This window comes from Letharia lupina (assembly GCF_014066315.1).
Source record: "Letharia lupina isolate WasteWater1 chromosome Unknown contig_26, whole genome shotgun sequence".
Taxonomy (NCBI): Eukaryota; Fungi; Ascomycota; class Lecanoromycetes; order Lecanorales; family Parmeliaceae; genus Letharia; species Letharia lupina.
The window spans coordinates 107,796-132,935 of NW_023502995.1; the positions used below are offsets into that span (position 1 = coordinate 107,796).

The 25,140-nt window shown below is 50.0% G+C and overlaps 8 protein-coding genes across 8 annotated transcripts; 6 read left to right on the forward strand and 2 right to left on the reverse strand.

Moving 5' to 3' along the window:
* Positions 1-182: 182 nt before the first annotated feature.
* Positions 183-526, forward strand: HO133_006687 (uncharacterized protein; the record flags this gene model as incomplete). The annotated part of the gene is made up of 2 exons (XM_037297584.1): positions 183-237; positions 321-526. 2 exons carry the CDS (start codon positions 183-185, stop codon positions 524-526), a joined length of 261 nt encoding a protein of 86 aa, XP_037147020.1.
* A 5,896-nt stretch (positions 527-6,422) lies between these two features.
* HO133_006688 (uncharacterized protein) lies at positions 6,423-9,121 on the forward strand (the record flags this gene model as incomplete). Its single annotated transcript, XM_037297585.1, has 3 exons — positions 6,423-6,689; positions 6,745-7,212; positions 7,262-9,121. The coding sequence occupies 3 exons, from the start codon at positions 6,423-6,425 to the stop codon at positions 9,119-9,121; spliced, it is 2,595 nt and encodes an 864-aa protein (XP_037147021.1).
* A 1,857-nt stretch (positions 9,122-10,978) lies between these two features.
* HO133_006689 (uncharacterized protein) lies at positions 10,979-12,071 on the forward strand (the record flags this gene model as incomplete). The annotated part of the gene is made up of 5 exons (XM_037297586.1): positions 10,979-10,990; positions 11,048-11,634; positions 11,685-11,801; positions 11,851-11,908; positions 11,964-12,071. 5 exons carry the CDS (start codon positions 10,979-10,981, stop codon positions 12,069-12,071), a joined length of 882 nt encoding a protein of 293 aa, XP_037147022.1.
* Positions 12,072-12,342: 271 nt separating this feature from the next.
* HO133_006690 (uncharacterized protein) lies at positions 12,343-13,602 on the reverse strand (the record flags this gene model as incomplete). Its single annotated transcript, XM_037297587.1, has 3 exons — positions 12,343-12,832; positions 12,988-13,042; positions 13,137-13,602. 3 exons carry the CDS (start codon positions 13,600-13,602, stop codon positions 12,343-12,345), a joined length of 1,011 nt encoding a protein of 336 aa, XP_037147023.1.
* Positions 13,603-15,556: 1,954 nt separating this feature from the next.
* Positions 15,557-17,245, forward strand: HO133_006691 (uncharacterized protein; the record flags this gene model as incomplete). The annotated part of the gene is made up of 1 exon (XM_037297588.1): positions 15,557-17,245. One exon carries the CDS (start codon positions 15,557-15,559, stop codon positions 17,243-17,245), a length of 1,689 nt encoding a protein of 562 aa, XP_037147024.1.
* A 22-nt stretch (positions 17,246-17,267) lies between these two features.
* On the reverse strand, positions 17,268-17,660 carry HO133_006692 (uncharacterized protein; the record flags this gene model as incomplete). Its single annotated transcript, XM_037297589.1, has 1 exon — positions 17,268-17,660. One exon carries the CDS (start codon positions 17,658-17,660, stop codon positions 17,268-17,270), a length of 393 nt encoding a protein of 130 aa, XP_037147025.1.
* Positions 17,661-19,542: 1,882 nt separating this feature from the next.
* On the forward strand, positions 19,543-21,538 carry HO133_006693 (uncharacterized protein; the record flags this gene model as incomplete). Its single annotated transcript, XM_037297590.1, has 5 exons — positions 19,543-19,766; positions 19,817-20,008; positions 20,164-20,230; positions 20,287-21,237; positions 21,293-21,538. 5 exons carry the CDS (start codon positions 19,543-19,545, stop codon positions 21,536-21,538), a joined length of 1,680 nt encoding a protein of 559 aa, XP_037147026.1.
* Positions 21,539-24,272: 2,734 nt separating this feature from the next.
* On the forward strand, positions 24,273-25,122 carry HO133_006694 (uncharacterized protein; the record flags this gene model as incomplete). Its single annotated transcript, XM_037297591.1, has 3 exons — positions 24,273-24,402; positions 24,480-24,754; positions 24,820-25,122. 3 exons carry the CDS (start codon positions 24,273-24,275, stop codon positions 25,120-25,122), a joined length of 708 nt encoding a protein of 235 aa, XP_037147027.1.
* Between the last annotated feature and the right edge of the window lie 18 nt (positions 25,123-25,140).

Sequence of the window (25,140 nt, forward strand, 5' to 3'; positions counted from 1 at the left end):
TGTTTATCCCGGGTAGGGCCAAAACAACAAGCATTCTCTTCACGGAAGCCCTAGCGTCAAAGCTGCACACAAGGCACGTGGACTCGGTTTCATTAGATCCAGGCTGTGAGTCATGTCCTATAAGGCGTTCCCAACATCATCCTGACGGAATTGTAGCCATCAAGACCAATCTTCAAGTATACATGACGCCAGAAATGAGGGAGGAAGGCATACAAACGATTGAAACTAACACAGGCCGTAAGTACATCCATTCTTTCGGTCTCTTCAGCTCACCATCGACTTGGGGTCGGAGGATGATGTCTAACCTTTCACTTTGCAAGGTCCATTCTCCGCTAGTGAGCTCAAGACCATTGAACAAGGATGTTCAACAACCCTCGTCGCAGCATTGGATCCAACACTTCCATCCGGAAGTTTCTTGGGAGACTGCATCGTAGCCGCACCTGAAGTCTACGCGAGAGACCAAGAGAAAGCTGAATTGCTGTGGGCTTTGAGCGAGAGACTGGTCGGACAGACGTTCGAATGGTAGCTCCACAAACCATCTTAGCGCAGGCAAGTTGGAAAATGCCTTCTAGAGGCGCACGGACTGACAAAATTAGTAGGAGTTGTGTGAGTACGGTACCCAAAGGTATCGCAAAACTTAGCCTCGACAAGAAAACATTCACTCGTCAGAGACGATGACTCTATTGGCTTCGCATTCACAAGTTCACTTCTATGATTTGCACCTCTAAACAATGCAGGATAGAGGAATACCAAAACTCAAAACTGCCACTTTCCCTAACGTGGTCCTAAGACAGAAAAGGATACATGATTGGATCCAGAACATCGACTTTGTCAAGACATTGCTTGATGCGAATCCCTTTTCCATTTCACTTCTAAAGACGTGAAGGCTTTGTCCACCATCTGTGCCTTTCATTGTTCTTCAAAGGAAGTTCCATCGTTGTAAAGAGGACAATGCTTTTGTCCTCCTTGCTTCCGTCTTCTAAAGCTCTCACAACTCTCCACGCTCATCAATACCATCTTCCCTCCACCAGCATCCTCCCAACAAACCCCAAACCTACTCGACCGGAACCAAAGTCACCAGGCAAATTGCTGGCCGCAGCCTACACCAATTCGCTCTACCCAACATTCTAACCCAAGTCCAGATACCATCGAGCTGTGGTAGTCTTCAATGATGGCCCATAATTTTGTGGCCCAATTCCCCGTCGTCTCGAAAAGCGACTTGATGTACGGCAACAGATGCTCGATCTGCCGCGAGATTTACGGGACGAATATTACCGGCAGTGGCATTATCTGCGAGGACGCGATTCGCTTGCCGTGTGGGCACGAATTCGGCCATGCGTGTATTTCTTCTTGGCTCTCACCCGAGGAAGGTAAAAACACCTGCCCCCTCTGCAGATATGAGCTCTTTCCCGCTGCGCCAGAAGTTGAAGAGGAGTTTGTACCATCACATGACGCCATCGAGGAAGACTGGGATAACATGGCAACAGAGCTAGATTCGGAACTCTCAGCGAACGGCATCGTTCATCGATCCCGGCATTTTCGGGACTGGCTCTTATACTCGCAGCTCCAGGGTCAGGGCGCGAATCTCCCTCCCTGGCGCCCGAGTAGCACCAGCCTCGGTCCACGCCTCGGACCTTCTCAGGAGGAAGCGCTCTTCCACGAACTTCGACGGAGAGGAGCCTTCCGTGTGCTTCCGGTTCCGGTGGGGTTGTTGGTTTCTGACCGCGATATCTGGATTTTTCTCCGAGACCACGGATACTCTTACGATCCTGTCTACGCCGCGACGTCAGGCGGCTGTGCATGGTCTCAGACCTAGGAGGGTTCGGATTGAGAGCTCAATTTCAGAAACGATGTTAATGGGGCTGACAGAGTGAGGACTTTCTTGTTCAGTCGCTTACTGACTAAGGTATGTAACTCATCCTTGCTCCGAGTTTGCGATCTACTATGAACAAATTCTCTTCGATACCTTTCTGGATAAGGTGAAGATGTCAAGTCATTTGCAGAAATATAATGTACATGTATTACATAATGCAGACCAATATCATGTACCGAGTTGTAGTGCGTCTCGGCGAAGCGTGAGGAAGCGAACTCTGTCAGTCCTCAATTCCTGTTTTGTCTATGGGAAGATCTCGATACGTCATTGTGATGCTGTAGCGACGACAAAGCAAAGCTACCAGCCAAGATACCTGGGCCCGATTGTATCATTGTCCTCGAGTCCAGCCTCGGTGAATCTTTGCATTCATTGCCAAGTCGTAATCAAAGATCTCTTCATCTTCCACCAGACGACCGACATCGTACCGAACTACGGAAGGAGAGGTCATAGATATGGTGTTCTACAGCTAGAATCCTGCCATGTGGCACGGCCCAGCTGCCTGGAAATGTGGTTCGCGGAAGCCCACACATGCCCGTCCTGCGGCCGCGTTCCATTCCCGGCAATCTCAGCAGAACTTCACATAGAGGCCCGGATCCGGCCCCAGCCAACAACCCCTCCCGTGGACCGGCCCAGGTTCCAAGCGTGGAATCCTCCAATCGAATCCATGGGTGGTCTACGCATGGGTCCAAGCCCTTGCGTTTCGACCCCCTGATGCGTGGGCCCAGTGTGATGAACATCTGAACCGGCCGACACCCGTTCCAGCAAACGGACCTTGCGTATGAGCCCTCATGCCAGCCCGCCTGCCAGACGTATCACTGAGCTACGGATTCGAAGATCGTGGAGACGATAGTGTCACAGCTGGCGGTATGCGGAGTCCAAGGGGGAGACCGTACCGGCGTGGACTCTAGGGCGTTGGCGAATGTCGACCTCTCCGCGCGTGAAAGTCCGGGTTTGAGTCTGGTGAGGGGTAGGGTGAGCTGGGGAGGTCGCTTTTCATGGTGCACAGTGACTGGGTTTTTTCAACCGCGGTTTGTTGTGAATGTTTGGATATGCGTTGACTAGAGCGATTGTAGACTTTAGACGCCTTTACGTTATGGCAGTACGTTTTCTGAACTGCAGACACGAGTTATAGACGGAATGATTTTATCTTGTGTATTCTAGAAGATTACCTTCAGTCGATATCATAGGATTAAGATTGAGTAAAAAGACTACCACCAGCCAATAGATTTAGTATCAAAATCCTCCAAAGACATTGTCATCGGCCCCGACTGGTGTCTATTGCCCAATATTGCAGCTCCGCCTACAACGGGGACTCCCTTGCAGAATCACATTCATCGGTAAGACTGTGCTTTCTTCCATATATAAACTCGGCTGCGCAGTCGTGATCTTTTCCGAGCCCACTTCTGATACCCAGGCGCAACCTTCTTTGGAGCTTTGACTTTTACGAATGTCCAATTCATGTAGCGACCTGATGCCAACAATTGGCTCCTGGGACTCAATGAATGGGTAGGCTGGCAGCTCCATCTGCTTGCCAGCTTTATTGCGTCTCTTCTTCTCGCGGCTGTACAGGTCTGTCGCACGGCACGCGATCACGAAGACTACAAGATGGAGAATATTACCGTGACTTTGGCATCACGCCAGAAATTTAGTGCTCTTTGGACAAAGGTGCAGCACATACGCCATTGAGTAAGCCCCTGCAAATGCAGTCGTTTCTAGATCCCACACGAGATGGATCAACCTCTCCCAACTCGCCGATACCGGACCATTAAAGCATCATTGGTAGGGACGAGACATCCTTGGCCTCCGGACCAGAAGCTTGAGCTCAGCATTCCAAGGGGACAGGACGTAGCAATGGCCAGGAAACAGAGCAGGTCGAGGCTAAGGAGCCAGCCCGGGTGCAATGGAGATGTGCTGAATCTGCGTCGAATAAGGCATAACAATGTCCAGCAGAGCGATAACAATACCTGGCGTTGAGAGTTGCATCAGCGAGGATCGGGAGACGGCTATGATGGACTGATGAGGAGGAGAACAGAGGCTAGGGCTAGGCCTTCTGATCAATAACCATTTGTAAGATCGTCTGGCCAGTCTTTACAGTTGGAGAGTACCAGCGAAATAACGAAGCAACTTGTTGATACACGTGCTAAAATTAGCTGAATGTGGCGGGGGATGAGAGAGTTCAACTGCCAATCGAAATGTTCATTGAGAGACTTGGATTCTGTCAACATGGTGGGAGGCGATGTCTGCAAGCTGGACCGAACGAGATACCGAATTAATTGACTTGTAAGGTAGTATTTCATTATAAAGTAGTATCGCATATAAAGTATGGTTCCAAATGACTATTTTGAAACCACTGGGGGTTTGGTCATATAAAGTAGGTATTTCTGAGACGGTATATATATTACTTAGTCATCTACATAGCCAATCAAGTACCCACTTCAGTTACCATGCTTCTACCACCACTGTTCATCATCCTCGCCCTCAGCATCTTGCTCAGGATCAAGTAGAGCCTCTTCGTCGTAGTCCATGCAGTAGATAGGCTCGATACCTGTAGAAATAGTCTTATTGAATGGAGGTGATGCGATTGAGGTAGTGGAAGTAGCTGAAGTAGCTGAAGTTAAGGTATTGATGGAGAAGATACCTGAGAAACACGTCTTGACGCGGATCAATTTGGTAGGTAACACGCTATTCATCCCTGTTTCTCAGCTTACTAACTAGCGGCGACATGTATAAAGTCCTACTGGCATATAACGCTGTTTTGCATATAAAATACGGTTATAGTGGTGGAAAATACCATCGACACCATATAAAACTGCTACCTTACAAGTCAATTAATTCGGTAGATTGGGGAAGGTTGTCGTCGAGAAACGATAGCTACGCAAGGGCATTGGGGTTGCATCTTGGAGATTGATGCGATGGCGCTAGGAGAAATATGCGCCGGGCTGTAGAAGGCCAAAGGCATGTCACAGCTATTTTCAGTAGGCCACGAAGCGCAAGGACAATGTTTCAAATATCAACTTCAACGGCAGGGAAAGGTGTCCGCAACGATTGCGCGAGAAATAATAGCATCATTATTAGCATGACGGCTCTGCTGAAGCATGACATGCGCCCTCTTCCTTAGCTTCGAAACTTGCTGGTTAGAAGAAAGACCAGGATGGGCAGCTCATCGTGCGCGACGGAAAATAATGTTGCTTTCGAAAGGTCTTCAAGCAGTGTTTGAAAGTTTTACCTAGTTGATACTGTTGGCAATTGCACCAAAAATGGATCTGTACTCGTACAATCCAGAAGTGAGTTCTTTGATAGAGCGAGGACACCAATCAATCCTTCCACTTAGCCGAATATCGGTTAATCTATTGGTGTCCTCACTCTATCAAAGAACTCACTTCTGGATGATACGAGTATGGTTGGAAAAGTTGGGAAAAGGTCAGAACTCTGCCGTGAATTCCAACATATCTTACTCTAAGACTATTTCGCGAGAGCAAGACTAGAGCTAAAATATCTTGTATAAGACTATTCCGCGAGAGCGAGATTAGAGCTAAAGTAAATATTTACCTTAGATATATGATTATTACCTTTATTAATAACTATAACTATCTTATCTACTATTAATTATAATATGAAATATACGCTATAAAGATATGCGCTATAGTTTATACTCATTATGATGTAGAAGGCCTATAAAAAATGAAAAATGAAAAATGAAAATCCGTTGGTTGACCCCCCGGTCCAAATGGGTTCCCGTATCAAGAGTCTTAAATTTGGGGTGAAGGGCCCGTTCTCGCTGTTGTTGGGGGTATTAAGTTCGTGTTAGGTTCGATTCCTAATGGCGCTGGTACAATGATGTTGCGGTGCTTCTTATTTTCTGGTAGCGCTATTAGCCTCAGATTTTTAAGATTCTTAACCGGGAATAGTCGTTGGTTCGAATTCCGTGCGATGCATTGATTTGCAAAGCGAAATGTTCGTTGGTTAACTTACCGTTCAGGGCGGACGCCTGTTGGTTGTGGTCGTATTGTTAGAGGTATTTAGTTCGTATTAGGTTCGATTCCTAATGGCGCTGGCATAATGATGTTGCGGTGCTTTTTATGTTCTCCCGCCGGTTCATCTCTTGGCTCAAAGTCTAAACCTATTATAGCTAGTGAGAAGACAGGTGTCAAAGCCGGTAAAAGCTTGCTCCCAACAAGCCTTTTCGGGTGGCGTAAGAGTAAAGAACCTTAGGTAGCTTAGCTAGCCAAGATATCAGTCTGAGATCCATCAAACATTTACATGTACACACGGAAATTACTATACGGTATTATTATAACAACAACACTGTCAGTAAATTGATTGATTCATTTCAATAGGCCCCCCCCACCACCTAGAATTAAGACCTGAAACCATTCATGCCCCCCTTTCTCCCCCTTACCTGCCCTTTTCTAACGTTAGCATCCCCCGGCTGAGTCCCTAACCCCGCCCCGATGTTTCCTTCTGCTTACTCGGCTTTTGTCCTCCGCTTTTTACCCATCATGTCTTCCTCCCTGCCTGCCTCTCTCTCTCTCATCCTCCATGCCTTCTCATGTTCTCTCCGCCCCTCACCTTCTACGGTGCTACGGCCATCTACATCTCCTCCCATTTCCTCATCCATATCCTGTCCACTACCTTTCGTGTGCCCTCCCTTCATTCTGACTGGCTTTGCTGGTCCTTCCTCCTCCTTGCTGCCAAATTCGTCCTTCCTCCCAAGCATGATGGTCAAGATGCCACCACACAACAATCAGATAAATTGGCTCTGGCTATTGCTGCTGTGTGCGCCTTTCGTACCATAGGTGGAGTCGACTGGGCGCTCGTATGTCCTGGTATCTCGCTTGCCTGCGCACCCACTTACTCTCTCGCGCTTATAGCCACTACTCACGCCCTTGTCACTGCTCATCACACAACAAGCTTCTAACAAAACCCTTCAAGTCGAGTCGCTCGAGAAGGCTCAGCCGGTCGGAACGGTCGCCTACCGTGGACTCTTTTCTTTGACATCAGCCCCGGCCCTTGCTCTTGTCCCAGCCGTACTGTCTGCAACTTGGCTTCTACCAGCACCGTATTCAGCATGGCAGATTTGCGCCGGAGTCACTTTCGCCCTCGTCCTAATAGTGGCCTACATGTTGATTCACGAACAAACGGACGAACCGTTGTCAGAGCAGGACGCGGACCGGATACCTTTACCGTCTCCTGCAGCATCATCGCGGGCCTTAGCTGTACTGACCATAATGTTGCTGATTGCGCCCAAAACCTTCTCGCCAACAAAGTTTTCCGAGCCAGTCACCTTGGTTGTCGTTGCGATGCTGAAGTCTGTACAGTGGGTGATGGTTATGGAATTGGTCAGTCTCCCCTGTTTCACTCGGTTGCTTTCTCTGACGGCCTGGATAGGTGCGCAAAGGATTCTTGACGCCCCTTACGACAACTTCGACGTTTGCTGTCAGCACCCTACGAACCTTCCATTTGCAAGCTACAACGGGAAGAGCTGGACTTGTTGCTAGCGTCGCCCTCATCAGTCTTTTTCAGACACACAGATTCGTTCAAAAAACGTCCTACAACCGGAGGATACTGTCAGCTATCGGCGGCGTATTCGTGCTGGGATTGGTCCTAAATCAGCCCATGTCTGATAACCGCGCATTGCAAGGGACGTGGACGGGCTCTCTCGTTGCAGGTAACGAACCGCATCCAATCGAATTGCTGGTCAATGAAGCGAATGAAGAGTTCAAGTCCATGGTTGAAGGTCAGTCCAAGACGCTGCCGGATGCCATTGCAGAATACGAGAGAAGATACCGTATGGAACCGCCGGCGGGATTTGATCTCTGGTTCAAGCTTGCCATTGAATCAAAGTGTACGATAGTGGACAACTTCGATACCGTTATGCAGTCTCTGGAACCATTCTGGGGCATTACCGCAAAAGAGATGCGAGCAAGAGCCGACATGTTTACACAGGTCCCCCTAGCCAAGTGGGCTTTAAGAGGCAAAAAGCCCGTCAAGCTGAAGGACTCGCTGGTGTTGGGGGGTTTCAACGAAGTGCTTGGCGCGTGGTTGGAGCGTTTCAAGGACATTCTTCCTGACGTGGAGATAACCATCAATGGCCTTGCCGAACCCAGAGTGATAGTACCAAATGACAGACTAGATCATCTCATCCGAACATGTCCGAGGGTAGACCCCACAGCAACCGACGACCAACAAAGAAAGCCGCTCGAAATAATGGATCTGGGGAAGGATAAGTCATGGCAAATAGGCACAAGATCATGTCCCGAGAACTCTCCCAGTCGATCTATTTTGCTACCTGCGGAGGAAGAAGGGTTGCAATTCATCAGGAACGTCACCAAAAGCAAAGACGTATGCGAAGCGCCGGAGGCTGCCATGTCCCACGCAATGTTCCTCGCGCCTTACAATTTGAAAGTCACAGATACCCTGGTACCGGTCTTCTCCCATGGTAAACCATCTTCATCTCAGGATATTCTCTACCCCAGTCCGGATTACATTGAGGGTTACCACAAGAGTAATTACAACGAGACCGAGGATCCATTGTGGGAGAATAAAACCAATCAACTGTATTGGACCGGCAGTGACACCGGAGGCTACGCGTCAGGAGACAATTGGCGTCACTTTCACCGCCAACGCTTCGTCGACATGGTCACGAACAGTAACAACGAGATCTCCGTACTCAAGCGTGTCCAGTCTGGTCGGTTCGGCAAATCCACTCGCTGGGAGGAGCGCAAACAAACGATGGCCAGCCTCTCCGACCTTGTACACGTTCATTTCACCTCCATGGATATTTGCGCGGGATCGGCTTGCTTCGAAGAGAAGCAGGCTCTACCTGTCGGGAAGGGAGAGAATAGATCTGCAGGCTACGGTTCGAAATTCCTCTTTGATGTTGACGGCATGGGCCGAACCGAGCGCTACTATCGTCTATTGGGCTCCAGAAGTACTGTCTTCAAGCAGACTATGTATCAAGAGTGGCACGATGACCGCATCGTGCCCTGGGTTCACTTTGTACCGGTCAGCTTGGGCATGGGAGAATTGCCTGAGATATTGAACTTCATGGCGAAAGATGAAAAGGGTCAGGTGATTGCTAAGAACATTGCTGATGCGGGCAGGAGATGGCAGCAGACTGCATTGAGGGAGGAGGATATGGATCTGGCGTTTTTAAGGATTATGCTGGAGTATGCAAGGCTAACAAGCGATGAAAGGGATCAAAGTGGGATGTGTCCCCGGGGTAGGATAAGAGTCACCGGCAGATGACGACTCGTCTTGCGATTACCATGGAAGAAAGAGGAGTATAGTGGGTGCGTCGGAAGCTTTATACCCTATTTGCTATCATGCCTTGTAAGAATATTAGCGCCGAGCATTTCGAGGCAAGACCAAGTTGAGGCTCTAAGTCTTGAAACCCTTCGTTCTGCCCCATTTAACGAACTCAAGCGTTTCGGCGTCCTATCGAGTGGCAGTCATAAGACGACAGTCAGGTATAGGTTCGGCCACTCACTGCCACCATGGTCCAAGACTTAAAGTACAAGGACCGTCGTAGAGGTAGCAGCCATGGTAGGCTGCATCAGTAGATTCGCAGTTCGCAACTCCTCTCCAGTCCAGAAGTACGCTTTTTGCGGTAGATTTCGCTTCAAACATGAATCCGTGTTGATGTATGAAAGCGCCACCAGATTTACAATGATGCGAAAATTGACTCCATCCCCGGCGCAAAGGAAGTTGCGACGCGGACGACCGACGACTACAGCCTCACAGACACATAGATTGTTAACGCTCTTCTGTTCGCTGGGTTAGACCTTGCGAGGGAGGAACCGATGACCTGACATACAGGGGAACGGAGACCATGTTTTTTGAAAGCAAGTTTTAAGAGGCGTGAGGGGTATGTGGCTGGGAAGAAGGGCGAGACCTGGCAGCTTTGGTATGGGAACTTGGTTCTACTTCGTTACAGGGCGAGGAGGAAGGGTTTGTTCCAGGTCTGTTGTGCAAATGATAGACTTGGGCAACTTTGAAGGGAATGAAGGATTGGGAGAGGACAGAAATCATCAGAAGAGTAGCAAAGACGATTCTATACGGTGATTGAAGCTATGAACATATAGAATGATGAGTTAGAGAGGTTAATGCACTCAGTCCACCATGTGAAGGCAAAGGGAGATGAAAGAAATGTCTAGGAAAGTGAACGCTGCAGACACATAAGTGACAAAAACGCAAAAACATACAGCAGTTAGTATTCGCTGGTCGTCACCGACCCAACTACTAATTAACCGATCTGAGGCTTATCTTTGGCTGAGCGGACGGGAAGCCGAGTTCTCAACAGTCTGTGGCCGTATGTGGAAGAGACTCTTCTATTTCATTATATAAATACATCAAATTCAAGTCTCTGTCCAAACCTCAAATCCTACACCTCTCTTCAAACCTCATCCTTAGGCGAAGAAGACCCTAGGGAAGCTCACAAACGTGAAGGTGAGAGCTTGAAAAATTCCACCAGTGACCTGACTTGACGGGATCTAAAGCCCAGTGTGCTGAAAGCTGACCGCTGAATGGGATGGGCGATTTAGAAAATCTATCAGCATTCCAGCTATGGATAGAGAACCCTAAGGGAGCTCTCGAACGTGAAGGTGAGAGCTTGAACATTCCGCTAGTGACCTAACTTGACGGCATCTAAAGCCCAGTGTGTTAAAAGCTGACCTTGAACGTGAAGAGCGATTTAGAAAATCTCTCAACATATCAGCCAGAGAACTCAATCATTCCAAATGACCTTGTACAACGTCTGGCAACCGGAGCAGGAGCAGGCAGTTCAGTCGTCTCCTCTTCCATAGGACAAAACAAGAGGGTTTCTCTCACTGAAAGATGCGAGGGTTGATCAATAAATGCCTGGCAAAGTATTGAGCATTGAGGAGTTTCCCCCCCAAAAGGATGCTAAGATACTCAAGCAGAGGCTTATCCCCGGGATGATCCAAGCAGAGCCGCGTCTGGCAATGTGTCGAGCAAAGCAGGAAACTGGGAGCGCTAAGACCTAAGCGAGAGTACACAAAAGTGAAGTTTGGGCTCATGAAACCCCTCACAACTTCAACCAACTCATACTCGGACACCGGTACAATCAGCCGCCAGCCTTCGAAGATGACACGCCAGGTAATACAGGATCTCTTGCCCTTGTCTAACATGTATGTGCTACTGACGTGAGTTTAGAACCCGATCGTCCTCGATGACGAGGCCATAGAACGCCCTCCGTACACTGGCATCCAGCAGTGGGCCGTGATGAGACAAGCCGATGACAAAGACCCCACTGCTACCTCCAATCATACGCGTAGCATGTCTCAAGCGTCGTCAACTGCAGAGCCTCCTTCGTCTCCTAGTCCTCAGCACCGCAATGCATCGGCCTACCTTCACCTACCGGTGGCTCAACCACTACGGTCGGAACCTCCACAAGCCGCAACCGATGCACCTCAAGCCCCGGTCCTTTGGCATGGTCCACCCCAGCAGGTCTGCAAGGACGGAGCGACGCCGACCCTCGTCTGTGGTAGATACTCACCTGCCCTGAACGATCCTCCGAAGCAGCCCAGTACGAGAGGAGGCTCAGGACCGTACAAGTGTCCCCGTTGCCACGTCGGATACTCGAGGATCGACAGCGTCAGACAACATTTCCCACACTGCATCGCCTTAAACGGCAATCCTGACTGTGATTCCTGGACCGACGATGATAGTTACGCCGCTGGTGTGGCGGACCGCAGTACTTCCAGGGTCGAGGGCAGAGTCATACAGAAGGCACGCAAGCCGTCAGTGCAACCAAATCCTCACTTGACATCGGTATGCTGACTGTAAGAAGGCGTACCAGGGCCACCCATCTTGTGAACCTTGGTATTTCAGAACTGGTCATACGTATCGCCTCGCATGATCATGTGGAATTTGATGGTCTAGAGCCTTCTAGTGGAGAGGAGCAGCTGTAAGAAGTACTTCCAAGGATCGTTGATCAATCTGACTCGCCGGTATAGTGGCAACGAGACAAAGGAGGACGAGGACAAGGCATGGGAAAACATAGTGAAGAACTTGGTAAGCGCGGACGATGACTCAATGACGGCTGGTGCATGGCTAATTGTCTGTGCAGAAGGAGGAGACGCGTAATGCTCAGGAGATCTCGCCTGAGACACAGGCATTGATTGTAATGTTCAAGGAGGACGGCCTGTGGGACAGCGAACCTTCGGATGAGGCCTGAGGTGGATGGGTGTTCACATGGGTGGAAGTCGCAGTGGCATCGTACATAAAGTCTACGCATCATTTGAGCACGGTTGAGTGTGACGGCGCGGGACCCATGAGCTGCTAGAAGCGCTCGTGTCAGGCATGGAAACATTTCACAGTAATGAGCGTGTACATATTCAAAGCTGGCAGGTTACGACCACCTAATTACATTCTCAGCTTACGATCGAAACACCATTGACAGCTTCTCTGTGTAACTTCCCTAGTCGGTGAACCTCTGCGGCCCAGACCTACGAAGCTCGCAGAGCCTCCTTCTCCGGATCCTTGGCCTCTTGCAGCTGCTTCTTCCTCGCCCCGACACGCTCGTCGATGAAGTCCAGAAGCTCCCCCTGCCTCTTGCGGAAGGTTTGCTCGCGCAGCTTGAGCATGGCGGAGAGTGATCCGTTCTTCGCCTGCCAGGCCTTTGAAGCGGTGCCGAAGGTCTTCGCGAATTGACGGTTCAGAGCCTTCCTCGTGGCATCCCACCCATTCTGCTTGCTGAAACCGGCGCTGGGCAGTCTGTGGCTGTCTTGAAGATGCTTGAGGGGTCGGATCTTTCCCAGTGTTTCGATGCGGGTTTGCCGGTATGATCCCCATGGGGTGACGGGATCGTAGAAGCCGAATTGAGCACCGGTGACATCCAACGCGTAATCTTCATCCTCATTGATGGTGATCTTGAAGATGACGTGCTCAGATTTAGAGCTGTCGCTTTCGTGCCCGTCCGGTTCGATGACGACGACCCTATGCAGATTTCAGTCAGCATGGCTTTTGGAGGCAGGAACGCAGTTTCTAAGCTAGGTTTGGACAAACACAAGAGCATCCAGCTCTCGAAACATGGTCCTTCGAACACGGTTTTGGACACTAACTAGGAAGCAATTACTTCAATGTGTGCTTACCGACGTAGATACTTGACTTTCGGAATCCGAACCTCTGACACTTTGAACGGGACATCTGTGACATGTTAGTCTAATCGGATCACAATTGAGATTTCATCGCCGCCCTCGAGTCTTGGATCGCCCGTCGACGATTGTAATGGGGTTCTGACCTTGGAGCATAGTCTCAACAAGAACTTGCACGTAGTCTTCCGAGCTACCACAATTCATCCAGGCCATAGCAGCCTGCTTGTCTTGATCGCTGTTCAACTGCTCTGAAGGAAATGCGTTGAATATGCTCCGATCCTTGGGCCCCTCCCGCACGTAAAGGGTTTCTTCCTTGGATTCTAACCCTACGACGTCCAGATCGAAGATGCGCTCGACAAGACGGAAGAACGCGAGCTGTGCTGTCTCCGCCACACGATAAAGAGATTTGCGGGCCTGAGCCTTCTTGCAATCGCTCTTGTGGTACGTCCAATCAGCTTCCTGACACTTCACGCTGCAGTACCATACAGACTCGACGTGTCCTCCTTCGGCATCTGGCGCTTGACGGCAACCATCGCAGATTTTCGTGGCAGCTTCCCTGCAGCGGGCACAAATGTTGATTGTCTCATCTGCTTCTTCTGTAGAGGAAACCATCTTTGATAGGCACCCTGTTACACGTGGTCAGGTGCGGAATGTTGTAGTCTTGTATGATAAGAGCGCATGAGGCCTCATCAGTATTTGAGGCGCTTGTTGAAAGTATTATTGTGTTGATCAGGGGCCGGAAGCTGTGGCTGGTTCTGGAAGTTGGTGGTTGATTGTGGTTCAGGACCGAATGAGGCGGTTGCAGCAACCCGTAAGACTGTTCGAATGATAGGAGTGGTTGCCCGGATGTCTTGTCTTATCAATCTTTGGAAGCTAGAGATGTGGAAAGGTCAAGGTGTTGACAAACAAATATCACGACGCAGTCACCCCTGGACCATAGCGGGTCCAGCAAAGGTGTTAATGATAACCAACATCAAGACAAGGACATGACTAGGCTGTATTGACTTCAGCATAAGTTTTGCAAGATAGCTACCGTCACAGTAGCATCATAGCAGAGGCACAACTGCTTCCGTATAAGTCATGCCATAGTCCGCAACTCCAGCAAACAACGTTGCATTTCTTTCACTTTATGGAAGCATCTGGCAGGACTGTTTTGGCGGTGTGCAGCCTGCGGCTACTTTTCAACAAAGGCTTGTGCAATGCAAAGGTGCCCTCTTCCCTGTCAAAGACTCCTTGATGTAAAGCTGCAGCCACCCTGCCATCCTTGTCTCGCAGTCTGTGCAACATCCTCCCTATACGCCACAGTATTCTCGTCCTCAATCTTCAGTCTTATTCATTGCTTCCTTTCTTACAGCCTCCATGCTTTTCACTTCTTGGTATGCTTCGTAAATCTTTGAGGTTTTCTGCAGGAAGGTTCATTTTGACAGTTGGAGACTGGACGTTCTCAAGATCCTGAACGTGCCGTTCTAGCCGGGGGTCTGACTACATGCTTCTTTATACACTTAATGCCCAGCTACATTCACGTCGTCAGCAAAGAGAGAACCCATCTTGTGAAAGGCCTCTGTATGTTCCAACGCATTGAGCCTGGCCATGATGTCCGAAAACCATCACAAAGACGTCACTGAGGCACCTACGTTCCGCAGTCCGTTACTCGTGACCACGGTCCAACCAATAGACACGGTTTCGAAAAAGCAAGAGCGAGGGGCGCATCATAGCAGATCCCAGAATCCCCCGAGATTGCTATTTTGAACGACCAGGTCTAAGCTCAAGCGCTCATTCGAGTGCTGGACAGCCTTACGCTTGTGTAGAGCACAAGGAGGCGATGGAAGCCTGAGGGCTTGGACTGCGCCCCTTGTGCTACTCCTTTGGCGAACCAGCGCTAGTCTGGAAATGGAGGTAGCGCATCGCCAGCAACCGCTCGATGACTGGCCTCTTCAATCACCAAAGCTCTCTCTGACTTTGGCTGGACACGACAGCTCTAGAGATGAGACAGAAAGCCTCAATTGAGCAATTGCCTCGACAGAAGGATCAATTCCCTGGCATGGCAAGTCGAGCTTGGCCTAGGCTGGACAGCCATCTACGAGGCGCAAGCCTGCCAGGTGCCAATTGGTCTACCTATCTATTACCATCCTGCGCAGTAGCAGAGATGGCAAGGCTACAGACCAATGACATCAGAGCCAGCTGTCAACTGGCTGCGAATTGACCAAGTGCTAATTAGATGAATGCTCGCTTGTGTACAGCAAGGCAATGCCCTCCTCCATAATCCCTCAATTGCCCGGAGCGCTTGCTCTTGCCCAAAGCGAGCGATATGAATCACACATCATGTGCACGGCGAATGGCCGTTTCGGAGGCCTATTAAATCAATTAAAAAGCTGACTCTCCCCTGACAGCTGTTGACAGCCTGTTATCGAATATTAGCACTGACACAGGCTCTCAGTCTGTTTACTTTTTGGGGTGATCTTCCAAAACATTACTTCCTACAATAATTCAAGAACCAATACCTGTGCAGTACTCCTGCTAGCTCACGGCAATACTTCCACTACCTTCGATCGCCCCAACCCCATCAATGTCTGCCACCACGAATCCTCTCCGCCGTCCCTTCGAGACATTCCATAGAGCACATCGAGGATCCAATGGTCACCACAACTCCTCTGAGGCGAATGTTGGGATACCGTTTCATGGTAGCTGTTCAAGATGCCACCACTTCCACATCAACCACCAATTCGAATTCTCCCTCGACTCTACGGTACACACAAGGCTATTCTGCGAAAGGTGCAACCACCCTATATTTGGATTGGGGAGGGTCTCAACCCAAAATACCCTCGCTTCGGTCGAATCTGGTTCCACATTCACTCCTCGAGCTTGCGTCGATCGACCGGGACAACAACCCGCATCGCAGGTAGAGGCAGTGCCGGGCACTCCAGGGCTTGGGCTGTTGACCACGATTACGGAGCGCAGGTCTCCAGCACCCAGTCGGTCTACTTCCAATATCCGCACTCCAACGCCGACGCCGGGGGCTACCTCCCCGGCTGGTGAAGAAGCAGGTGCCGACACTAGACGGGAAGAACCCGTGGAAAGTCGTGATTTGCCAAATGGTACTGCTCAAGGGGGCCCGGAAGAGCGAGGCTTACAGCCGCAGACTGCGACTCTAAGACGTCTTCGGACAATTGGCCGTCGGTTCAAGCGGCGCTTCCATGCCAAACCAAGGGAGTGGAGATTACCTCGGATAGGGCTACGAATCACTTACGCTCATAGGGCTGACATCGGGAGCGATGCGTTTGCTTCGGCCTCCGTAACAGAGGCGTCTTCAGGTCAGGAACGATCAGATAACGCCGAAGAGCTAGTCAACGGAACAGGAGATGATACAGAGGACAGGCATGCGCCCCTTCGTGCACGACGGCGCGAGTCAACGCTTGAGAGAGAAAGAGAAGTCGCATCGATTCCCAAGTGCGAGTGCGGTCATGAGTGTCCCTGCATGAGCGGTTCCCATGTTGTCCAAGTCGACAGAGCCGAAACGCCTGAGAATATTTACGTCCCTGGTTACCTCTTTCCCCACCATTATTCATCCACAGGAAGCAGCAACAGCCAACCTTCTCAAAACGGTGCACAAGGACTGGATTTTCTCTACATCGGCGGTCACTTCGACTCACCGCGGAGGTCGTCAAGTGCTGATGAATCAAGCTCCGCTGCGGAAAGTGGTCCGAGACGAATCAGGCTCAGTCAAGGTTCAACACTATGGAGCAATGCAAGCTCTGTCTCCTTACGGGCCAGGCGACCACTTGTTGGTCGAGCTTCTAGCATGCCTGTTGGCACTCGTGCCCAATATCTTGCTGGCGCTCGGACTAGCTCGAATACGAACGGCTCAACCCCAGGCTCTGGCTGGCCTGAGACCGCCAGAGCTCCTGGATCGCTCGACGAGGGAAGCATACCTGGACGTACAAGCCACACGGAATCCTCCCGGAACGGCGAAAGCCAATCGCACCAAAGCTCTATAAGCCTCGCGAATCTCCCTGATCCTCAAGAAGAGGAGCAAATGGTTGACGGTGTGAGCCCTGCGAGCGCCACACCATTGCCGGACGGCGACGAAGTTACTCCAACACCACACAGCGGCATCGGCTTAAACGGGGACTCGAATGGAGTGGCGCCAGTGGGCTCGCATGAGCTGTCAAGTGCTTTACAGGATCTTGGGAATCAAGAAATAACAGCTGATGAGGATCACTCGCCAGAATCTCTAGCTAACGACCGCTCTGGCTGAAAATTATACATCCTTCCTGGCCTCATTCAGAGTCATTGAAATTGATCTTGCTAGCTCTTGTTCTTTCTTTCGCATCGGCTGTACTGGCTCGCTGCCGACTTACAAACCCAAAGTTCAGCCCCTGGATATCCCGAAACGGCGCAATCAATAGAGAAGAAGTCTTCGAAGATATGGCGGGTTTGAGCGAGTGGAAAGGTTCACGCTCGGCTGGTTGTCGCTCTTCACGTTTACGAATTATCGTTTTCGTCTTGTCCCGTTTTCCTTGCATGGCGTTGGTAGAAGTGCTTACAGGTTCCCCAGCGCTGTCGTAGGGTTCTTGTGGGTTTTGTGATTTCATCTTGTGTTCATTGACGTGTATATCTCCGCCATGATGTATGGTCAGATTTAGGGTGGTCTCTTTGTACTTAAGTCTCATGAATGCACAATGTTATGCACTCAGCCCACGACCTGGTCTCGTAGGCCACAACTATTAGTCCGACATTTTCTATATAAATTCGTGGGTCGCTGCGAATGGCTCTAAGTTCTTTAGATGGGCTTGCAGATTGACAGTCGCCCTCACTACATCGACGAAACCGCTCCTGGACAATGACGAGATTCCCTCTTGTCTTGTCTCATTACTACAGAAAGGCCAATGCAAATCTTCGTCATCAAGGTAAGAGCCATGAGTTGGGTGAGGCTACTTGGGTTTTCCGGGTTGCCCAGTCGTGTTTCAAGTCGTGTCCGTTAGCGATTATTGGAACCTCAGAATGAGATGAGAAGGATGACTAGCTAAGTAAGTCCCATGGGCCGACTATATTGTACATCTACAACGAAAAGCAAGGATAGTGCCGAACAAAGGCCAGACATCAGCTGATATCATTGCTTCCAACGGCGATCAGCAAGAACGAAATGCAGGAGCATGCCATAGAAACGGAATCGCTTGGGGGACCTACTCGGACCTTCCAGCCCTGGGCTGGACCGAAAAGACTGGTGTCATGAAATCTTGTCCGAATGATTAGCCCAGGTCGAGTATAGTAGCGCCCGCTCAGGCTCGATCTATAGTCATGGGCAACTCTGGAAAGATTGAAAGAACTTGTACGAGAAAAATTCATTCACCAACACACGGATACTCGCAGTATCGCCATGCCTGGTTACGCTGGTAGTGTGGTTGAGTATATGATTGGGGACTTGAGAGGATGATAGGCCTATAACAGGCGACCATGAAAATGGAGGAGGCAAAACCTTGAGAACACGCCTTGATCGTACCACCATCAAGGAGATCTCTCACGTCGAAGAGATGACAGCTTTACCCCGAAAATAGCAGATTGGGGATTCGAGGAGGGCTGCTCAATGTTCTTCCGGCCAAGATGTGTCTTTTGTGGGTAGACTTTGGAACAAGCTAGCTGCTGATCGGAGGCTCGATCTCGACGACGAAGGGACTTCTAAAAGGTGGTCATTCGGAAGAGATACGGGCTCAAGTCGAAATAACGGGAGCTGTGTTGCCCGGAAGCCTCTTGATCAGCGAGCGCAGGACCATTAAGTCAAAATGTTTAGATGAACTCACCAGCCAGAAAATGTGAATTTCGAAGGCCCCTTGTTGATCCCGGTCTACTTTGCTAAAATCTAACCTCAACATCATTCACAGAACAACCGTTGAATCCATTATTACTAATACAACCGTCGTAAAGGATGCACAGGCTCAGATGCCGCGATAACTTATATCGACCTTCGCAAGCGAGACGGCGTTTAGGGCAGTGCTCTAAAATTACTTGATGGGATACTTAAAGTTCAAGGAGTCAGTCCCGGAATCTTTCAGCACGATTACCGTCAAACTGAAACCATAATCAAACAAACCAACATTCATGATCCTGCTCTCTCAAATCACATCTATTAAATAACATGCAACAATAATAACATTTCTTGCTGTGTGGCTGTGAGTCGGACCGGAAGTCTAATCTCGATATTTCCAATCCAAAATACTGCGCGATTGGCACCAGCCTATCAATGATACAACTTATACGACAAATTTGGGTGCCGTCGTTGCCTGGAAGCTCATTATATGACCAAAGAGATGGAGCAAGCCAGTCGCTCGGTCAGGGATATCGAAAGGAATCCCGTAGGTGAAGCTCACTTGACAAATACCACGGTTCGGAGTCTTGCATGGCGCGGCATACATGTCGAAAAAAGAAGCTGGATGACCGATGTTCGACCCATTCCCTTTCTCTCAACTATAGATGGATATGCTGAGGCTGGTACACTGACCCAGCCATTGGAAAAGAGATTCGCGCTGAATTGGACTAGGGACACTCACCGCCCTAATGGGACCTTCTGGCAGCGGCAAGACCACGCTACTGAACGTACTCGCTCATCGGAATCCCGGTGCAAAATTGAATGTCGCGGGCAGCGTATATGTCAACGGCTCCACCATCTCGGATACGGATTTGCAGAGCATAAGCTCCTACGTTGAGCAAGATGACGCCTTGATCGGATCGCTGACGGTGCGAGAAACGCTGGACTTTGCTGCACGTCTATCTTTGCCCAGGTAAATGTTCCTTGGGATCTGTAGGTGGCCCGTGGTCTGATAAGCTCAAGCACGATCCCAGGTCATGAGCGAAGGCGGCGCGTTGACCAGCTCCTGTTTGCGTTCGGATTGCAAAATCAAGCTCCCACCATTTTTAGCACACCCATCCGCAAGGGCATATCCGGCGGGCAGAAGCGACGGCTTTCGATTGCCAGTCAGCTCATCACCGCCCCAAAGATCTTGTTTCTTGATGAGCCTACTAGGTGTGTTTATCTTTGGTGCAAAGTCTTTTCTTCCTGGGGCGATGTAGGAGTTGGGAGACATGTTCCGGGAACAAAAGGCTCCTATCATCCTTTCGAGCTGTCTCATCTCTCGGTTCTTGGACTTGAAAGGGACGCTGACTTCGAACTCTCCATAGCGGGCTGGACTCGAAAGCAAGTTACGAAGTCATCAAATACCTGAAAAGCATTGTCCGAAAGCAAAGGGTAGGTCGTTTTGGGGGTCCGTTCCCTGTCCATCGACCACTGACAGAAGGATGCAGTTGATCGTCATCGCAAGCATTCACCAACCTTCATCATTGACTTTCGATCTTTTTGATAATCTATTGCTACTGTCAGCTGGCCTGACCTGCTATAATGGCCCACTGCCCGCGATAAAACCTTATTTCGAACGCAGAGGCCTTCCAATGCCTCTATACACTAACCCTGCCGAATTTCTGCTCGATCTTACAAGCAGTGACTTTTCTCAAGATGAGGCAGATGCACAACGCCGACTGGAAAAGCTACATTCAGCTTGGCGAGAGTCGTCCGAAGCACACGCTATCTCAGCATTTGTCGCCGGGCCGTCTTCAGAGAAGGATGTACTCATCGGGAACAAGTCTCGTGCTCCCTTTCTGAACGTCACGCTCGCACTCCTTCACCGCTCATTCATCAAGAGCTACCGAGATGTCGTTGCCTATGGCATTCGATTCGCAATGTACATCGGTCTTGCGGTCATGATGGGAACGGTATGGCAGCGACTTCCGTCAACCCAGTCATCGATAGGACCTTTTACCAACGCGATCTTCTTCGGTTCGGCCTTCATGTCCTTCATGGCCGTCGCATACGTTCCGGCTTTCCTTGAAGACCGTGCTACGTTCATCAAAGAACGCGCCAATGGCCTTTATGGCGCTGCTCCATTCATGATTGCAAACTTTCTGATCGGGTTGCCTTACCTATTCCTCATATCCCTGGTATTCTCATTAATAACCTACTTCCTCAACAACTTCCGGCCAACAGCTGGAGCCTTCTTCACATGGGTGATGTGGCTATTTCTGGATCTGCTCGCTGGAGAGTCTCTGGTTGTCCTCATGTCCTCCATCTTCCCGATATCTGTCGTCGCTCTGGCTCTCATTGCATTCGCAAATGGTCTGTGGATGAGTGTTGGCGGCTTTTTGGTCTCTCCAGAGATCTTGAACCCATTCTGGAAATACGTCTTCCATTATATTGACTATGTAAGTCACCTCTCTGGCCTTTTCCCCGGAAGAGATAAGCTGAAACCCCTCTTAGCAAGCCTACGTTTTCCGAGGCATGATGGTCAACGAATTCGGCTACCGAGTTTATGACTGCGGCAAAGGATGTCACTGTATGTACCAGAGCGCATTGGCTTCCCAGTGCAAGATTGACGGCCAGGCTGTACTGGAAGAGTATGGGTACCGTACTGGAGACACTGGCAATTGGGTCGGTATCATGCTGGCGATTATCCTTGTTTATAGGCTCATGGGGTGGGCTGTGACACATTTGCGGAAGACCTAGAGCGTTCTTAAGAGATATAGATTGCATATCCCAAGGTAAATAATCGACACACCCTCTCTTACTCTAAGCTCGGCGCTCAAGTATCGCGGTGATCTGGTGAACCCTTTTTTACACTCTGATGACTTTCTTTTTGAAACAAACTCTCAAGTTCGGACGCCCTGAGCAAGGTGACATCTCTCATGGGCGTCGTGAACAGCGAATCTTGGTTTTTTTCAATCTTCTTTCGGAAGAGGCCGTTGATAAGGATCACAAGAGACAGACCTGGAGCGCAATGAAAGGCCAACAGAGTATTGCTCATCGACTGCCGTGAATTCGACCTTGAAAGCTTCTAAGATCCCGTCATTCCCCCTTCCATTAGCCAGGATATTTCCCGGCAATTTTCGCTGCCTTGATAGACTCTGCGTCGAAGCCCGTGGTACTAGTACCTCCGAGGTACAGAATATCATGTCTGGCATACGGTTCCACATGAACCTCCACCTCATTTCTCCGATCAACAAACTCCGTACTGTTACCATAAAGCACTTCCAAGCCTCGAAGCTGCATGCACAGCTTACAAGCACTTCGGCTGCGAACTCAGATCTGTAAAGATCTGGACCCTCCGTGGCAATGGCAGACTACTAAGCCAGAATGTTGTTTTCGAGGCTGCTAACATCTACAGTCTCGCACAAGTCCTGCACAGACTCTCTCGCAATCAAGAGCTCGGAAAAGAAACCCTGGTCACGGCGATGAGCCAATTGGTCCAGAAGTACGCCGATTTGCAGAAACGTGTTCCTGGCCCAGTCGCAGCGTCCGAGCAGCATTTGGTGGTCCGTCGATTCCTGCAAGGATGCTCGGATTCACTCACGGTCCCGAGATCCTCCTGACTGGGGCTACTGGTGCAGTTGGCGCACATGTTCTCGCCCGATTTCTCGACAAAAGCAGAGTGAAAAAGTGTTCCGTTTGATCAGACGTGGGAGTACACTGTCACGGCTTCACAGTTCAATGAAAGACAGGAGACTCTCTGTTATGGATCCGACAAAGCTTTCAGTCCACACTAGTAACCTCAGCTAACCTGATCTGGATCTTGATAAAAGAGATCAGATTGTCCTATTATCGCAAATCACTCATATCATTCACTGTGCTTAGCCCGTCAAATGTCAGCTGGGCCTTCTTTCTTTTGAACCCCATATCGCCGGCGTACGGAACCTTGTGTAGATGTCTCTGGCAGTCCCAAGTGCCGAATCCGCGCGATTTATATTTTGCTCTTCCATCACTTCTGCGATGGCTAGCCCCATGCGAGCGCGAATCCCTGAGGCCCCTATCGAACACTTGTCTCTTAGCTCTAAGCTGGGCTATGGCCGTTCAAAGTTGGGTGCTGAGCACGTTATTCAGGCCGTCGTGGATACAGTGTGTGCAAAGGCAACGATACTAAGGATAGGCCAGATAGTCGGTGACCAAAAGCATGGGATTTGGAATGAAAAGGAGATGATTCCAATGATTGTTCGGAGCGGGTTACGAATCGGGACACTGCCTGTCTTAGACAGGGACTGTGAATGAATGGCTACCGGTTGAAACGCTTGCCGAAACCATATTGGAAATCGCTGGCCTTTCAGTCCCTCCGTCCATGGAAACTGGAACGTCTCCCGAAGGGCAACCTACGCAGATGCCTGATAGAGAGGACGAAAACCAAAGAACTAGTCGAGGACTGCCTCCAGACCACGGAGCTGGTATACAATACCCGCTCTCCTCATACTCTTTCTTGGACAAACAACTTTCTTCCCACTCTCGCCGCAGCAGGACTCAGATTCGAACGTGTGTCTTTCTCCGAATGGCTCGAACAACTTGAGTCCCGCCCTTCAGAAGCAAGCCAACGTAGAAACGCAGGAAGAAGTAATTATGTTGAAAATACCAACCACAACCCTGCGGTGAAATTACTTTAGTACGAAGACTGGACTTTACGACGACAGCAAAAGTGTGATCTTTGATTGATAAAGCGAAGAGAGACACTCCTGCATTAATAAGTGCTCCTCATGTCGTAGATAGTGGGCTTGTGGATCTGATGGTCAGCCGTTGGATGAACTGGTGGACAATGGCCGGCAGTCAAGCAGCTCCTTCACGGGGATCCAAGTGAAGACTTTGGCTGTTAGGTGCTGCGCTTGATGGCAGGTCTAGAGGCAAGAATCAGCTCACAGGCTTCTGCATTCTTTTGTAACTTGTTTGATCGGTGGTGGAATTAACGAAGTGGATTCAGGGACTGACCACGGGGACAACAATGAAGCTTTATATCGAAAGAAATTAGTGCCTTGAACCCTTTTCGAGTATGACCATCCACGGACCGACTGCCTGTCCAAGCGGATTTGCTGAAGTGAAAAATCGAGAGACTGCTAAGATATGAAAGCGATAGACTAGTTGCGCTCTCGTCGTGAGTAGTAGGATGGCTTTGATGTACATGAATTGTTATCAACAGGTCTCCCAGCCTTGTTTCTGAGTGTGTTATTCTCCTACCACCTCCGACGCGCCATTATCAGGAAAGACACCTCTCGCTCCTAATTTCATACTTGAGACGGTCAAGAATCGTCCGAAGCCTCGGAAGCATCTTATAGATCGGCCCAGGGTACCTGGCGGATAAGATTACAGAGCGGGAGGCGCCGAAGATACTGTACCTTACGCTAGGCCTTGAGCTTCGGCAAAGTTGCTCCGTCCAACCAGAGTAATTTGACCAGAAAGCCCAGTACAAATCGGCGGCATGAACTCAATGGACGACACCACCACCACCACCAACAACGGCGATGAAGCCGATGATCCCGAATCCCACCTTCAGGATGTAGTCAACGACGTGGATCTGGACAGTGCAACGGAAGAAGAACCCTTGACTCTCGACCCAAGTACGTACTTCCCCTCCATACATTCCCTTCTCTCTCCTCTCTCCTCCACAGACACCCTCTAACACGCGTGCCTTCAGCGCAGGACCCCTCCCTCGTCGGCCTTCGCGAAATCTCTTCGCTTGCCTCCTGGTCCGTCTCGACCCACAAGCCCTCCTGCGGCGTCGACGCCCTCCGCAACCTCAACCCGAGCCAATTCTGGCAGTCGGACGGTCCGCAGCCGCATTTGCTCACCGTACACTTTTTCAAGTTGGTCAAGATTGTCAAGATGAGGGTCTACTTGGATTTTCTGTTGGATGAGAGTTATACGCCTACGAAGATGCAATTTTGGGGTGGGACTGGGATGTATGATCTTGTGAGTCCCGATCTCGCTCGATCTGGAAGGGGAGGATGCGGACTGATGATGGGGGGGTGGAATAGGTTCCGTTCTACGAATGGCGTGGTGAAGAGCCGCGTGGCTGGATTGATGTCGATCTTGAGGGCGTCGGTGTGGGTGGCAAGGCTGAGCTGAGGGCATTTGTGGTGCAGGTACGCGTGTTGGAGAACCATCAGAATGGAAAGGATACGCATGTTCGTGGCGTGCAGATCTTTGCGCAGGACGACAAGATTAAAAAGTCGAGAGCCGCAGTGGCTGACGAAGATGGGAAAAAGAATGGTGTTGAGGGAGTTGAGGCTATGGGCATGGAAGAACCGGATTGGATGCAAGATCCCGAAATTCGATGAGACATCGGGGACCAATTT